General features: G+C 45.8%; 1 protein-coding gene across 1 annotated transcript; it reads right to left on the bottom strand.

Annotated features, from left to right (window-relative positions):
• Nucleotides 1-369: 369 nt before the first annotated feature.
• On the bottom strand, nucleotides 370-9,066 carry MMP7 (matrix metallopeptidase 7). The gene is made up of 6 exons (XM_003992303.3): nucleotides 8,909-9,066; nucleotides 6,236-6,462; nucleotides 6,001-6,149; nucleotides 4,196-4,324; nucleotides 2,240-2,401; nucleotides 370-686 (listed from the first exon to the last, which is right to left on the bottom strand). The coding sequence occupies exons 1-6, from the start codon at nucleotides 9,014-9,016 to the stop codon at nucleotides 658-660; spliced, it is 804 nt and encodes a 267-aa protein (XP_003992352.1). The 5' UTR covers nucleotides 9,017-9,066; the 3' UTR covers nucleotides 370-657.
• Between the last annotated feature and the right edge of the window lie 4,941 nt (nucleotides 9,067-14,007).

Consider the following 14,007-nt stretch of genomic DNA (forward strand, 5'->3'; position numbering starts at 1 on the left):
TGGGACTGATGTCGGGTGGGCCCTGAGGAGCAGTTGTATCAGGAGAGATGCAGAGAAATTGGGTTGGGGGGTAGGAACTCAGCCACAAGTGACTATGGGAGTGGAAATCCTTGGGAATTCACACATTTTGCGGGAAGACCTGGGCTCACCAGAAGACTCAGAGTGAGAGTAGGCCAAGACAATAAGGGAAACTTAGTGTGCCTTCGGGGCCACACGAGCGAATGAGAGGGGCTGGACCTCCCTCCTTGCCCACACAGTGATGGGGTGAGTGCAGCTGAAGACCCAGAATGATGTGGTGGGATTCCTGTTGGTCTGTTTGCTTGTTTCAGTCTTTGATCTCACTGTACAGAGTACTTCCTGGGGGAAATCTTTTACCATGGAATACAAACTTTATTTATCTGTGTATTTAACATTTGTTAATATCTACCAAGTGCAAGTTGCTCGAGGAAAGTCATCAATGAATGAGACACTCAGGCCACAAGGGGGCTTATCCCCAGAAGGAGAGAGAGGGAGAGAGAGAGACACGTGAAAACCAACCACAATACAGGCAAGAGCCAAGTCAGTGCTCAGAGACATTCAAGGACTGTGTGCATTAGTTCTGGTTGGAGAAGAGCTACAAGGAATCCCATGAATGAACGTGTGCTCTCCCCGAAGTTCCTACTTCTTTCTTGATTTACTTCTCTTTCCTGTTCAGAGAGAAAATAGGAACATCTCACCTGGTATAAAACACATAAAACCCATCCTAGGACCCTAAGAACAGAAGACGTGTTGCAGAAAGTACAGCGTATCATTCATGTGGCTGGTTTTCTGTGTCTGCAACAAAGGTTCTGAAGAACAATCTCAGAAGGCTAAGAAGGTGGTGCTGGGCTGAGGGGCAGGCCTTGGGGGCCGATGTGTCCCCTCCCTGTCTCTGCTGGTGTCACCACCGTGTGGTCTTGGATAAGATTCCACTTAATCTCTCTCAGTGCTAGATCAAGTGCACGAGGAGGACCCCAGCCGCTCATCGGATTGTTGCCTCAAATGAACTAATGCTCGTGAAATGCTGGGTATGCTAAATGCTAGATTTATTTTTATTATTCTGAAAAGAACATCGAGAATTTCACATCCATGAGGTTAATCATATTCTTTTGAATGTATATTTTCTGTGCGTATGACTTCTTGGATTAATGAACTCACTCCATTTAAAACCTGTATAATTAAGTCTTGCTTTCATTTGTCCAAAAGTGACCTCTTTCCAATTTTGACTCAGGGGCACCTCAGTGTCTAACATGTAAGAATTTAATGCCTTGGTCTGTCTTCTTCTGAAATCTAATCTGTCCCTTTTTTGTTCCCTTTCTACTTTTCTTAAGGTTCTAACACAATAACCCATGCCATTGAGCGCTCCATGAATCTCACAGGGGTATAAGGGGAGGCACCATTTTCTGTTTTGTTGGTGATAACTTTATCGACAGTTGTCAGTGGTTTACGAATTTTTCTGACAGCAGCAGCAATGTGAGCCAGAACTTTAAGGTACAGTTACATGGTATTTTCCAAAATGTGCTCTCTGCAGCACTGTTCTGTGAGGGCTCACTCGAGCGTTGCGTTAAAAGGATTCTCCCTTAGGAAGTGCTGAGTTGAACAAGCACGGTAGGGACTCCTGAATATCCTGTGCACCTGAAATACAGTAGGTTGTGTTTCCTGAACTGGTTTTTCCATAGGGAATTGTCTTGTAGGACTACTCAGTGTTCTGGGAACACAGTTTAGGAAATGCCGATTGATAGTACGTTGTAGGTGCCACTGAGAGCTTAAATGCACTTTATTCTAGGGGTAATTTTCTCCTGAGGACATCACCCCATCTGATGGAAGCATTTTTATGGCCTCTCTGATCTTTCAGACCCTTAGGCAGCTAGGGAGGAAGATGCTCTATTCCTCAGGGTGTCCCCTCAGGAGGACACTCTATGAAAGTATCTGAACTGAGCTAGAAAGAACAGCGAGTGGCAGCTTGGGGGGGAAAACACCTTAGTAGTGTCATTTTCAGGATTTTACTAAACGATACCATGTTGCTGAAAACTTGAAATCAATGATCTCATCGTATGAAATAGCCTGGTTACCCTCGGAGTGTCTAAGTTCTCCAATTTCTTTCCTCAGTAGGCTTGAGATGTGAGGTGCAGGGTGTTTTTCTGTTTCCCAGGGTTTCCTGTTCAAGTCCTCCCCGAACAGACAATGTGAAAGCCCCCTTATGGGAGATCATAAATATTACCATACAATTCCTGGATTTCTCTGATATCGCCCGGCGAGAGCTTGAAATTCTCAGAGTCCCTGGCTCCGTAGGTGGGGTACATGACAGAGTCGGGATCAGACGAATGTCTCAGGCCCAGAGAATGGCCAAGTTCATGGGTTGCAACAGCCAGGAAGTTAATTCCTACGACAGAAGAGCAGCACATGGTAATGACAGAAGCAGCCATGTATATAGAGACATAAAAGATTTGTAACAGAAAACAGAAAACACCATCTGGGGAGGACTCGCAGGCGGGGATGGCTGAGAAGGACAGTCACAGGAGCTTCAGTGTCACCCCCTTGCTGCCATTGGAGAAATGACAGTTGTTCTGTCCCTGTGGCCCCCCACCCTAGGTCACTTGGCAGTTTTCTGGAGGGAACGCAGAGGCATGTGGATGCGGGCTTGAGCCCCCCGGAGACGCGGACAGATGGACAGACATGTCAGTTCCTCCCCTGCTGCTCAGAGGCAATTGCTTCTGCTGTGTGGGGCTGTCACGGGTGTGAACCCCCCGGTACCTGGGGACAGGGGCTAGTCGCTCACAGACGGGGATGCAGAGTGTCAGGAGAGGGAGGCTGCTATGAGGACGCCCACACTAAGGGCAGCATATCCAGGCGGCATCAGCTGTGTTCCATTGACTTCCTTGTCCTCCCGTCTGTCCTTCCTTCCTCACATTCACAGAGGGGCGGCCGCGGGTCGTTCGCAAAGGGGACGCAGTGGCCAGTGCCCCCGCATCAGGCGCCTCCATGCTGTGACCTCCCTTTGCACAGGCCCGACCTCCCTCTCCAGGACACTTGGCAGCCGTGTGATTTCGTGTAGCATATTTACTTATGGAATCATCTCCACTTCATATTGTTTACCCCAGAGATTTTCTCCATTAGTGTCCTGGGGGGTCTGTGGTCTCCCATGACGGGCTGGGCCATGGTGTGGGCTCCTCTTGGACAGTGAATGATCTTCGAATGGTCTACCACTCCCAAGTATCATAGTGAACAGTGAACGATCTCAGAACGGTCTACAACTCCCAAGTATCATAGTCTCTGCTTCCCTTTCTCCTCCAGGAAAACAAACTTACTGCAGTGCCTGGGAGGCTCAGGCAGCTGAGTGTATATCTCTTGATTTTAGCTCAGGTCATGGGTTCATGGTTCGTGGGATCAAGCCCCACGTAGGGCTTTGTGCTGACAGCACGGAGCCTGCTACAGATTCTCTCTCTCTCCTTCTCTTTCTCTCAAAATAAATAAATAAAACTGAAAAAAAGAGAGAGAGACTCAGAGTCCTTTTAAATGCTTTCTTTTCGTGGGGCACCTGGGTGACTCAAGTCAGTTAAGCGTCAGACTCTTGACTTCGGCTCAGGTCATGATCTCATGGTTCATGAGTTTGAGCCTCTGCATCAGGCTCTACACTGACTGCACAGAACCTGCTTCGGATTGTCTGTCTCTGTCTCTCTCTCTGCCCCTCCCCACTCTGTCTCTCTCTCTGTCTCTCAAAATAAATAAATAAAAAAAAAAAAACCTGAAAAACACCTTACTTTTGGGAAATATAAAGAACTCTAATTTATCAAATTATTAAGGTATCCCAAACACTATGCTAAGCGCTGTATAAACATTATCTCATTTAATTTAAACAACAATCCCATGAGGTGGGAATTATTTATAGTACCATTTCATAGGTGGAAACTGAGACTCAGAGAAGTCAAATAACTTGGCTAGAGACACACAGGGAGTGGCTGGTAGAGGCCCAGCAGGGTGAACCAGGTGTGGTTTGCACTCCCTTCCAGCTCCCATCCACACAGCATTATAAGCACGTGAAATGAAATAATGCATTTAGAGCACAGGGTACAGTCATCGGCAGCTAACGATGGGTCAATACTTATTACTGCTTAGAGCAGTGATCAAGTTCAGACGTTTGCAAGTACGTGCAGGGGAAGAGTGATGAGGTGCTGACCTAGACCCCTGCCGTCGGCCCAGCGCTCGTCCTCATCGAAGTGGGCGTCTCCTCCCAGGCCCGGCCCAGGTTCGTAGGCATGGGCCAGTGTGCCTCCTGGTCCGTCAAATGGGTAGAAGTCCCCGTGAGCTGAAACAAAGAGGGCGGTTGCCTTTAGTGACTGTGGTTGATACAGTGACAGCAGCTATGAAGTTCGGCCCCGTCCAAAAAGTCCACGTGGGGTTACCAGCAGGGCGGTGTGCGTGTTTATGGGTCTCAGGAACATTCTGTTTCAGAAAACCACGGCTCAGCCCCGATAACCATCCGAGACTGAAAGCTTGGCATGTGGGTGTCACATTTGGTCCTGGGCAGGATGGAGAATGGGTGGGGTATTACGTTTGGGAACTTACGTGTGTATCATTTAGTACCTTTTCCTTGAAAGCCTAGCTAGTTCTCTGTGGGCAGAACAGATGGTCTCTGGGAGAACCGTGCACCAAGTGTCAGAATGAATTTTGCCAGCGCTTTTATTTGTGATGTAGGGATGTTTGTTTTTGAATTGGTATAAGGCTGTATCCAGTTTATCCGTTTCCTGAAAGCCCGGGAGCACCATGAGCAATGATTTCTTTCTGCAGTGTTCTCTTTGACGTTGTCAGTACTGTGCCGGAATTCAAATTTCAGCCACAGTCACAGCTCCCGGGCAGTTCAACATTAGGACAGACTGGAAAGAACAGTATTTTTCTCTAAATTGGCATCATAAAACAGTAGCCATTAACAGCTGTTTGTGTATATTTTTGAGAGAGAGAGAGAGAGAGAGAGGGAGAGAGAGAGAGAGAGCTTGCAAGTGGGGAGGGGCAGAGAGAGAGGGAGACACAGAATCTGAAGCAGGCTCCAGGCTCTGAGCTGTCAGCACAGAGCCCTATGTGGGGCTTGAACCTGTGAACTGTGAGATCATGACCTGAGCAAGCCAGACACTTAACCAGCTGAGCCACCCAGGTGCCCTGACCGTCACTGTGTTCTAATAAATATTTATTTATAAAATCCTGGAACTGCCCAACAGAGAAAAAAGGATAAAAATGTATTTACAAAAATGGATGGCAGGCTAGGTTCAGCTCATGGGCGATGCTTTGGCACCCCTCTGGTGGCTCTAGAGGCACCTGGGTGGTTTAATCTGTTAAGCGTCCAACTCGTGATTTCATCTCAGGTCATGATCTCAGGGTTCATGGGATTGAGCTCTGTGTGGGGCTCTGTGCTGACAGTTCTGAGCCTGCTTGGGATTCTCTCCCCTTCTCTCTCTGTCCTCCCCTCCCCCACTCATTCTCTCTCTCAAAATAAACTTATTAAACTTATTAAAAAATAGTGGCTCGGGGCGCCTGGGTGGCGCAGTCGGTTAAGCGTCCGACTTCAGCCAGGTCACGATCTCGCGGTCCGTGAGTTCGAGCCCCGCGTCAGGCTCTGGGCTGATGGCTCGGAGCCTGGAGCCTGTTTCCGATTCTGTGTCTCCCTCTCTCTCTGCCCCTCCCCCGTTCATGCTCTGTCTCTCTCTGTCCCAAAAATAAATAAACGTTGAAAAAAAAATTTTTTTTAAAAATAAAAAATAAAATAAAAAAAATAGTGGCTCTACATTAACAAACTAGAAAAAGTATAGTGACATATATACATCATTATTATGTCTATATATAGATCATTATCTATTATATATGTCATACGTATATCATATTGAAAGATCATATGTATGTAAAAGATCTTAAATCCTGAAAAGAGGAAGGTGCTGCTATAAATAACAAGCAAAACAGCACCCAGGACTAGCCTGCGGGAACCCTCCTTACCTCCTCTTGCAAAGCCAATCACGATATCGGGAATTCCCAGCACAACTCTCCTGAAGGATAGTGGGATCTCTTTGCTCCACATATTCAAGGCCTTTGCCACTAAATGATCCACTGTGACACGTGGTAAGTCTCGAGTGTATGATATGATCCTGGTAGCAAAAAAGAAGACAACGTTTGACCTCCTAGGAAGAGGGTTTTACTGGTCTCTGCCCGAATGAACCGAAGGAAAACTAACCTGTAGGTGACCACTTTGGAAATCCACTTTGGCCTGTTTCTGGATGGCAAGTCTTCTCCGGTGTCCGGAAGTCCGCATCTGGGCTGTTGCATTACCACTATCACGCGGGAGTCCAGCATTCCAGTCACGGGCAGGCGGAAGAACTTCTGCATTTCCTTGAGCTGGGCTCCGAAGCTGTCGGCATCCCTCGATTTGGCGTCGGATGGGTAAAATCTCTTGAGATACTCCTGTCGGAAAGAAGAAATTGTTCTCTCATCGTATTTACTGTCTTTTTCTTAGGTCTCCGAGGTCTATCCATCATCTTTGCCTCTGGCTTCTGTGGACTCCAACAGTGGTTTGAAGACAGAGTCCTTACACGTTCATTAAGTGAAATAAGTGTGCATTAATGAGATAAAAATTTAGTATCGATAATGACACATAGTCATTCCATTTCGTGAGCAAGAGTCCATCCATTTTCCTTTTACCCCATTAGATGGTTTGAGGAGAGACCCACTGTGCCCTTTAAAAATTTTTTTTTTAACGTTTCTTTATTTTTGAGACAGAGAGAGACAGAGCATGAGCAGGGGAGGGGCAGAGAGAGAGGAAAACACAGAATCTGAAACAGGCTCCAGGCTCTGAGCTGTCAGCACAGAGCCCGACGTGGGGCTCGAACTCACAGACCACGAGATCATGACCTGAGCCGAAGTTGGATGCTTAACCGACTGAGCCACCCAGGCGCCCCCCACTGTGCCCTTTAGAAACCACAGGCTGGCTTGTACTGGCTCATCAGGAAGAGCACCCCGTGTGTCCCCACGGGGCACAGCAGAGACGCCGTGGGGAGGTCCGAAGTCAGCAGCCACGCCTGAGATTCTCGACAGGTCTGGCCCTCGCGGAGGTTAAAGGGTCTTTAAGTTTTAGTCCTGGGAAGGATATTGTGAAAGCATTTTGTTGAACGTGCATATTCTCTGGGGGAAGATAACAAAGCTCCTAACAGCTGAATGATGTGCTCGGGGTCACCTATTACATTAGTACCGGACTGGCCCTGTCCCCTCACTGCCCGTGCTGGGTTCTTTTCATTGCTAAAGCTCCAGCAGAGCCCACACCTCGAGGCTGCAGGACAGGGCAGGTCTGCCAGGTGTATTCCATGTACAGTTGGGGCCTTGGCACTTTCTTAAGGGACCCGAGTGTCTGGATAGGAGCATGGCAGTCCAGCAGCCTGAGTAGGAAAAAGTAAACAGTGAATGCAATAGCGCCAGCGGCTTCATGAGAGCTTGTACTGAGCACCTGTCACTGGCAGGGACAAGACCAGAGTCCTCACATACATTTAAACTCAATCCACCCCGGGAAGTAGGGACGGCTTTGTCATGATGAGTCATGGCTCAGAGAAGGAAATCAGCACAGGGTCACCCCATGAAGAACCAAAGGAGACACATTTTGTTTTCTTTTTTCTTTTTCTTTTTTTAAAGTGCATTTATTTATTTTGATGGGGAGAGAGAGAGAGAGAGAGAGAGAGAGAGAGAGAGAGAGAGAAGGGGAGGGGCGGGGGACAGAGGATCTGAAGCGGGCTCTGTGCTGACAGCAGACAGCCCGACATGGGGCTCAAACCCATGAACCCTGAGATCATAACCTGAGCTGAAGTCGGACACTTAACTGACTAAGCCCCCCAGGTGCTCCGCAAAGAAGTCCTTTTATCCCTCCCTGAACTACAGGCCTTAGAAAGACACTCTTTTGGAAGAAATCTTTTTGCATCCTTGATATGAATTTTCCTGCTTTCTCTGGTTTATTGGCAACCGGTGCACTAAGTACAGGGGCTCAGTGTTCTTGCAAATGTACTGCTTCGGGGGAACCAGTTATATTAACCTTGTGAAATCGCTGTTTTGCAGGTAAAAAACAGTCAAATGTTAGGAATTTCGCACGGTATGGGGAGTTTCTCAAAGTCAGAGTTAACGTGAGACACAAGTAGACTTTTCTTATGCTTAAGGCTTAAGTTTATGAACAGTACTCGGGAGGAAACAATACCGAAAATTAACTACTTATACTTATTAGTTTGCTTGTGAAGTAGTATATTGGAAAGACCATGGTTTTTGAACCAGCAAGACTTGCCCTTGACTCCTGTCGCTACCATGACCAAGTACGGGAATCCGCGTGACTTTCCGTCCTTGTCCTGGGATAGAGCTGCAGGTTCCTTGACACACAGCACAGTGCAGCCCGTATGATCAGAAATGGCCTGCACGATAGTTGGCATTGTTATCACTCACTTCTTCACTACAACAATCCCATGAGCCGGGTATCTGTGTCCCCCTTGGGCGAAGTCACCAGTGCGTGCCCGCCCACCGTCCCCGTCGGCTTGTAAGTGGACAGCTGCCAACTCTACCCTTGTTTTCACCAGGAGTCCTTAAGAGTGACACTCAGCTCTCTATGGAAAGAATCTCCAGCCACAAGAAGTAATATCAACAACTTCAATTTGTTGAGGGGCACCCCTGTGGGTCGACTGCACCGTTGTCCCCGGTTTGCACGGGGAATACCAGACCTCACAGAAGGGCACTAACCTTCTCATGTCGTCTGTGTGGTGAGGGAGGAGGGGCAGGAGCGGGAGCCCAGTTTGGGCAGTGCTACCCGATCGAAACCCATATTGTACATAATCAGAAAAACTACCCCAACTGAAAAACGCGCTTCCGAGCGGCAGGGACATACCTGAGCCTGCTTCCACTGTGACTCACTGTGGCCGCCCGCCTCCCGGGGGAGCGGCAGGGCTGGGCTTTGGGGCAGCAGACACAGGACACACAGCACCGCCAGCCGCATGGTCGCTCCGCATTCTCTGCCGGCCGCCGCAGAGATTTATATAGTTGTCAGCCCTGCATGTGGAAACCGGTGACTCATTTGAGTGTTTTCTTTCTTTTCGGTGTCTACAGAACTTTGGAAGTGTGTGTGAGTTTTCATTAATGGCAACAGGGAAGTTTTATGTCCTTATTGGCAGGAAGCCCACAATGTATTTGCCTTTTTTCAAAGGATCCCCCCCCCCCCGGCTTTGGTGTATAAATTTAACCATGAGAAAACATACTTTATTTGCCAAAATGAAATTGCCACTTAGACTCGTCTTTCAACTTAAAATGTTGGGGAGCATCATTTAGGACTTACCGTAGCAGGATGCATCTTAAAAGAATTTTTTAAGAATGTGAAATGCAAGGAAAATTACCAAAAAACATACAACTAATCAACTAATTATTAAACAAACGTTCTTTTTTTTTTTTTTTTAATTTTTTTTTCCAACGTTTATTTATTTTTGGGACAGAGAGAGACAGAGCATGAACGGGAGAGGGGCAGAGAGAGAGGGAGACACAGAATCGGAAACAGGCTCCAGGCTCTGAGCCATCAGCCCAGAGCCCGACGCGGGGCTCGAACTCCCGGACCGCGAGATCGTGACCTGGCTGAAGCCAGACGCTTAACCGACTGCGCCACCCAGGCACCCCAGCAAACGTTCTTTAATAAACACCGAAGTCAAGGTTGGAGTCCAACTTCTTTATTTTTATCAAAGATGAAATGGAAGCCAAAATGACTCACTTCCCCAAGGTCACAGGGTTACTTGCTAGTGGTCCTGACGGCCAGCCCAGAGCTGTTTCTATCACACCACCCATCGGCTCATTTTGTCATTATAGTCGACATTTCTTGGGAGAGCCCCATGGCTTTTGACTAGACTACATCATGGAAAACCCCTCAGATATGCTGGAGCTGAAAAATTTAATTCTTCAAACATCCCCCAAATCATGTGGAGGTTGGGTGTGGTGAGTCAGCAAAAGGAAACTTTCCAGATGAATAAATTAAGTTTTCAGGGCACCTGGGTGGCTCAGTTGGCTAAGGGTCTGACTCTCGATCTCAGCTCAGGTCTTGATCTCAGGGTCGTGAGTTCAAGCCCCATGCTGGGCTCTGCACTGGGCATGAAGCCTACTTAAAAAAAAAAAAAATTAAATACGCTCTCTTTATGTAGATGCGTTAACTCTGTGTCATCACAGTTCAACTATACTTGAGAACCTGGTGTCTTTAGTCAGTGTGTGGCATGTAATGGGTGCATAATATGTGGTTATAAAGATAAATATTTGCGTGTGGATTTGGATCAGCTAGTATGGGGATATGAGGTTTTCTGTGATCTTTGCTTGGAATTAAAGTTCAAAGCATTCCCTATATATTATATTTTCTATTTCTGTTTATTTTTAGTAATTCAAAGAGCATTTGAGGTTACAAATATTTTAAACAAATTTTAGTAACTCCCTTGAATACTCACTTTTGGGTTGCAAGAAAGACGTCTTTTCTTCTCTTGTTCCTTTGAATTATAATTTGTGAAAAAATAAACAAGTGGGATCAAGTCCCAGTCCCTGCCCAGAGTTTATGCTCTAGGGTAGGGGTGCAGGGAGGGAAGTACTCTTAAAACAGTGGGACAAACGCTTGCAAAAGGCAATGCTACCAGCCAGAGGGAGCAGTTAATCCTTCCCATGGGGACTGAGGATCAATCCATGCATTTGAACTGGATTTGGGAGGGTAGCCATTATAGGAAGAGCACATCGAAGGAAGAAGACAGCACGAAGAGCAAGCCGTCAGTGTTGCTGGAAGGTGAGTGGCTGGGAAGGGAGGGGGGTCCAGTTGTGAAGGGCCAGTCTTGCGTGCTAGGGGCTTCTGACTTTTTCCTAAATGGTGTCAAGGAACATTTCAGAGGAAGAAAGTGGCATTCTCAGATTTGTGATGTTGCAAGCAAATGTTGGTGGTTGTTCTGAGGATGGGCCGGGGACGACAGATGATTCTCTGTAGAGGGATATTAGAGAGGCGGAAAGGTCAAGAAAAAGTTATGCAATAATCCAGGTGAGAGAGGAAAGAAGAAGTCCTGAACCAGGACCGACTTCTGGGAGGAGAAGGAGGAAGGCGGTTCCAGATCCATCTGGAAGGTGGGACCGATGAAGAGAAAGCCAATCAAAAGCCGAGTTGCTGACTGGTGGCAGGAGTGAGGAAGAGAGAATTAAGGACTGATGGATTTAGTGGAGGGCAGTGCTGTCATTACAGGACAAGGCTTTCGGGAGAAAGAACAAGAAGTAAATTTTTCAAGGGAAGCAGGGACTTGGTTGTGGTTAAGCAATGACATCAATTTTGGATATTGAGTTTGGGTGTCTTCAGTGGGAACATCACATCTGGAGCTCATGGGGGTGATCTGGTCTGCAGATATAGGTTGTGAGTGACTTATTTCAAAAGAAGGAAAACCATGCACTTTTTAGCGTAGTAAAATTTGCGTAATATAAAATTTGCCATCTTAACCATTTTTTAAAATTTTATTCTTTATTTTTAAAAATTTACATCTAAATTAGTTAGCATATAGTGCAGCAATGATTTCAGGAGTAGATTCCTTAATGCCCCTTATCCATGTAGCCCATCCCCCCTCCCACAACCCCTCCAGTAACCCTCAGTTTGTTCTCTATATTTCTGAGTCTCTGCTGTTTTGCCCCCCTCCCTGTTTTTATATTCTTTTTGCTTTCCTTCCTTTATGTTCATCTGCTTTGTCTCTTAAAGTCCTCATATGAGTGAAGTCATATGATATTTGTCTTTTTCTGACTAATTTCGCTTGCATTAATGCCCTCCAGTTCCATCCATGTAGTTGCAAATGGCAAGATTTCATTCTTTTTGATTGCTGGGTAATACTCCATTGTTTATATACCACATCTTCTTTATCCATTGATCCATCGATGTACATTTGGGCTCTTTCCATACTTTGGCTATTGTCGATAGTGTTGCTATAAACATGGGGGTGCATGTGTCCCTTCGAAACAGCACACCTGTATCCTGCGGATAAATGCCTACTAGTGCAATTGCTGGGTCGTAGGGTAATTCTATTTTTCGTTTTTTGAGACACCTCCATACTGTTTTCCAGAGTGGCTGCACCAGTTTGCATTCCCACCAGCAGAGCAAGAGAGATTCTTTCTCTGCATGTTCGCCAACATCTGTTGTTGCTTGAGTTGTTAAGGTTAGCCATTCTGACAGGTGTGAGGTGGTATCTCCTTGTGGTTTTGATTTGTATTTCCCTGATGATGAGTGATGTTGAGCATTTTTTCATGTGTCAGTTGGCCATCTGGATGTCTTCTTTGGAGAAGTGTCATTCATGTCTTTGGCCCATTTCTTCACTGGGTTGTTTGTTTTTTGGGTGTTGAGTTTGATAAGTTCTTTATAGATTTTGGATACTTACCCTTTATCTGATATGGCACTTGCAAATCTCTTCTCCCATTCTGTCGGTTGCCTTTCAGTTTTGCTGACTGGCCATCTTAACCATTTTAAGGGTGCAGTTCACTGCACTAAGTCCATTCACTATATTTTACAATCATCACCAATATCTACTTCCAGAACCTCTTCGTCATCCCAAGCAGAAATTCTATAACATTCATATGTTAAGTCTCTGCTTCCCCATCTTCCTAGCCCCTGGTGATCTCTGAATATGACTATTCCAGGCAACTCGTACAAGTGTGTTCATCTCATGGTGGTCCTATTTTTTAAATTTATTTTTTATTTTATATATATATATATATATATATATATATATATATATATACATATATATATATATATATAGAAAGAGAGCATGAACAAGAGAGAGAGGGAGAAAGAAAGAGAGAGAATCCCAAGCAGGCTCCATGCTCAGCGTGGAGCCCAACACGGGGCTCGATCCCATGACCCTGGGATCATGGCCTGAGCCGAAATCAAGAGTCAGATGCTCTGCCCGCTGAGTCGCGGTTGTCCACTCTCATTTGCATTATTTCCTTCAGCACAATGTCTTCTAGGTTCATCCATGTTGTAGCTGGTGTCAGAACTTCCTTTTTATGGCTGCATAATATCCCATCCTATGAATGTATCACATTTTATTTATCAATGTATCTGTCAACATCTTGGGTTGCTTCCTGCTTGGCTGTTATAAGCAATTGTGCAATGATCTTCAGCATACACATATCTGTTTGAATCCCTGCTTTCAATCAGTTCAGGCATGTACCTGTGAGAGGGACCGTGGAGACAACACCAAACCGTTTTCTACAGAGATGGCACATTTTGCATTCCAAGCTCTCCACATCCTCACCAGCATTTGTTATTTTCTGGGTTTACAAACTTGTCTTTTTGAAAACCACAAACTGGTATCTCTTTATGGTTTTGATTTGTATTTCTAATGACTGATGAATGATGTTGAGCATCTTTTTATGTGCTTGTGGTCCATTTGTAAGTCTTCCTTAGATGGTTATCTATTCAAGCTTTTTGACCATATTTTTAATTGGGTTGTTTGTCTCTTTGTTGTTGAGCTGTAGTTCTTTGTATATTGTGGATGTTACGCCATTATTAGATGTGTGATTTGCAAATATTTTCCTCCTCTCTGTAGGTTGTCTTTTCACATTCTTGATAATGTCCTTTGATGCCCTTGTATCCAAAAATCCACCACCACGTCCAAAGTTGTGAAGATTCCTGCCTATGTTTTAAGAGTTTTATGGTTTTAGCTCTAATATGTAGGTCATTGATCCACATGCTTTACAATTTTTTTCTTTTCTTAAAGTTTTTATTTTAGGGGTGCCTGGGTGGCTCAGTTGGTTAAGTGTCCGACTTCGGCTCAGGTCACGATCTTGCGGTTTGTGAGTTCGAGCCCCGCATCGGGCTCTGTGCTGACAGCTCGGAGCCTGGAGCCTGCTTCGGATTCTGTGTCTCTCCCTCTCTCTGCCCCTCCCCTGCTCATGGTCTGCTTCTCTGTCAATAATAAATGAATTAAAAAAAATTTTTTTTAAAGG

Source organism: Felis catus, chromosome D1 (genome assembly GCF_018350175.1).
Source record: "Felis catus isolate Fca126 chromosome D1, F.catus_Fca126_mat1.0, whole genome shotgun sequence".
Taxonomy (NCBI): domain Eukaryota; kingdom Metazoa; phylum Chordata; class Mammalia; order Carnivora; family Felidae; genus Felis; species Felis catus.

Excerpts from the sequence above, each read along its gene's own strand:
- MMP7 (XM_003992303.3), bottom strand. The coding sequence starts at position 9,016 with ATGCGGCTGGCGGTGCTGTGTGTCCTGTGTCTGCTGCCCCAAAGCCCA. Across the intron at positions 6,150-6,235 it reads TCCAAAGTGGTCACCTACAG|GATCATATCATACACTCGAG; the intron begins GTTAGTTTTCCT and ends TTTTGCTACCAG. Across the intron at positions 4,325-6,000 it reads GATTGGCTTTGCAAGAGGAG|CTCACGGGGACTTCTACCCA; the intron begins GTAAGGAGGGTT and ends TCTTTGTTTCAG.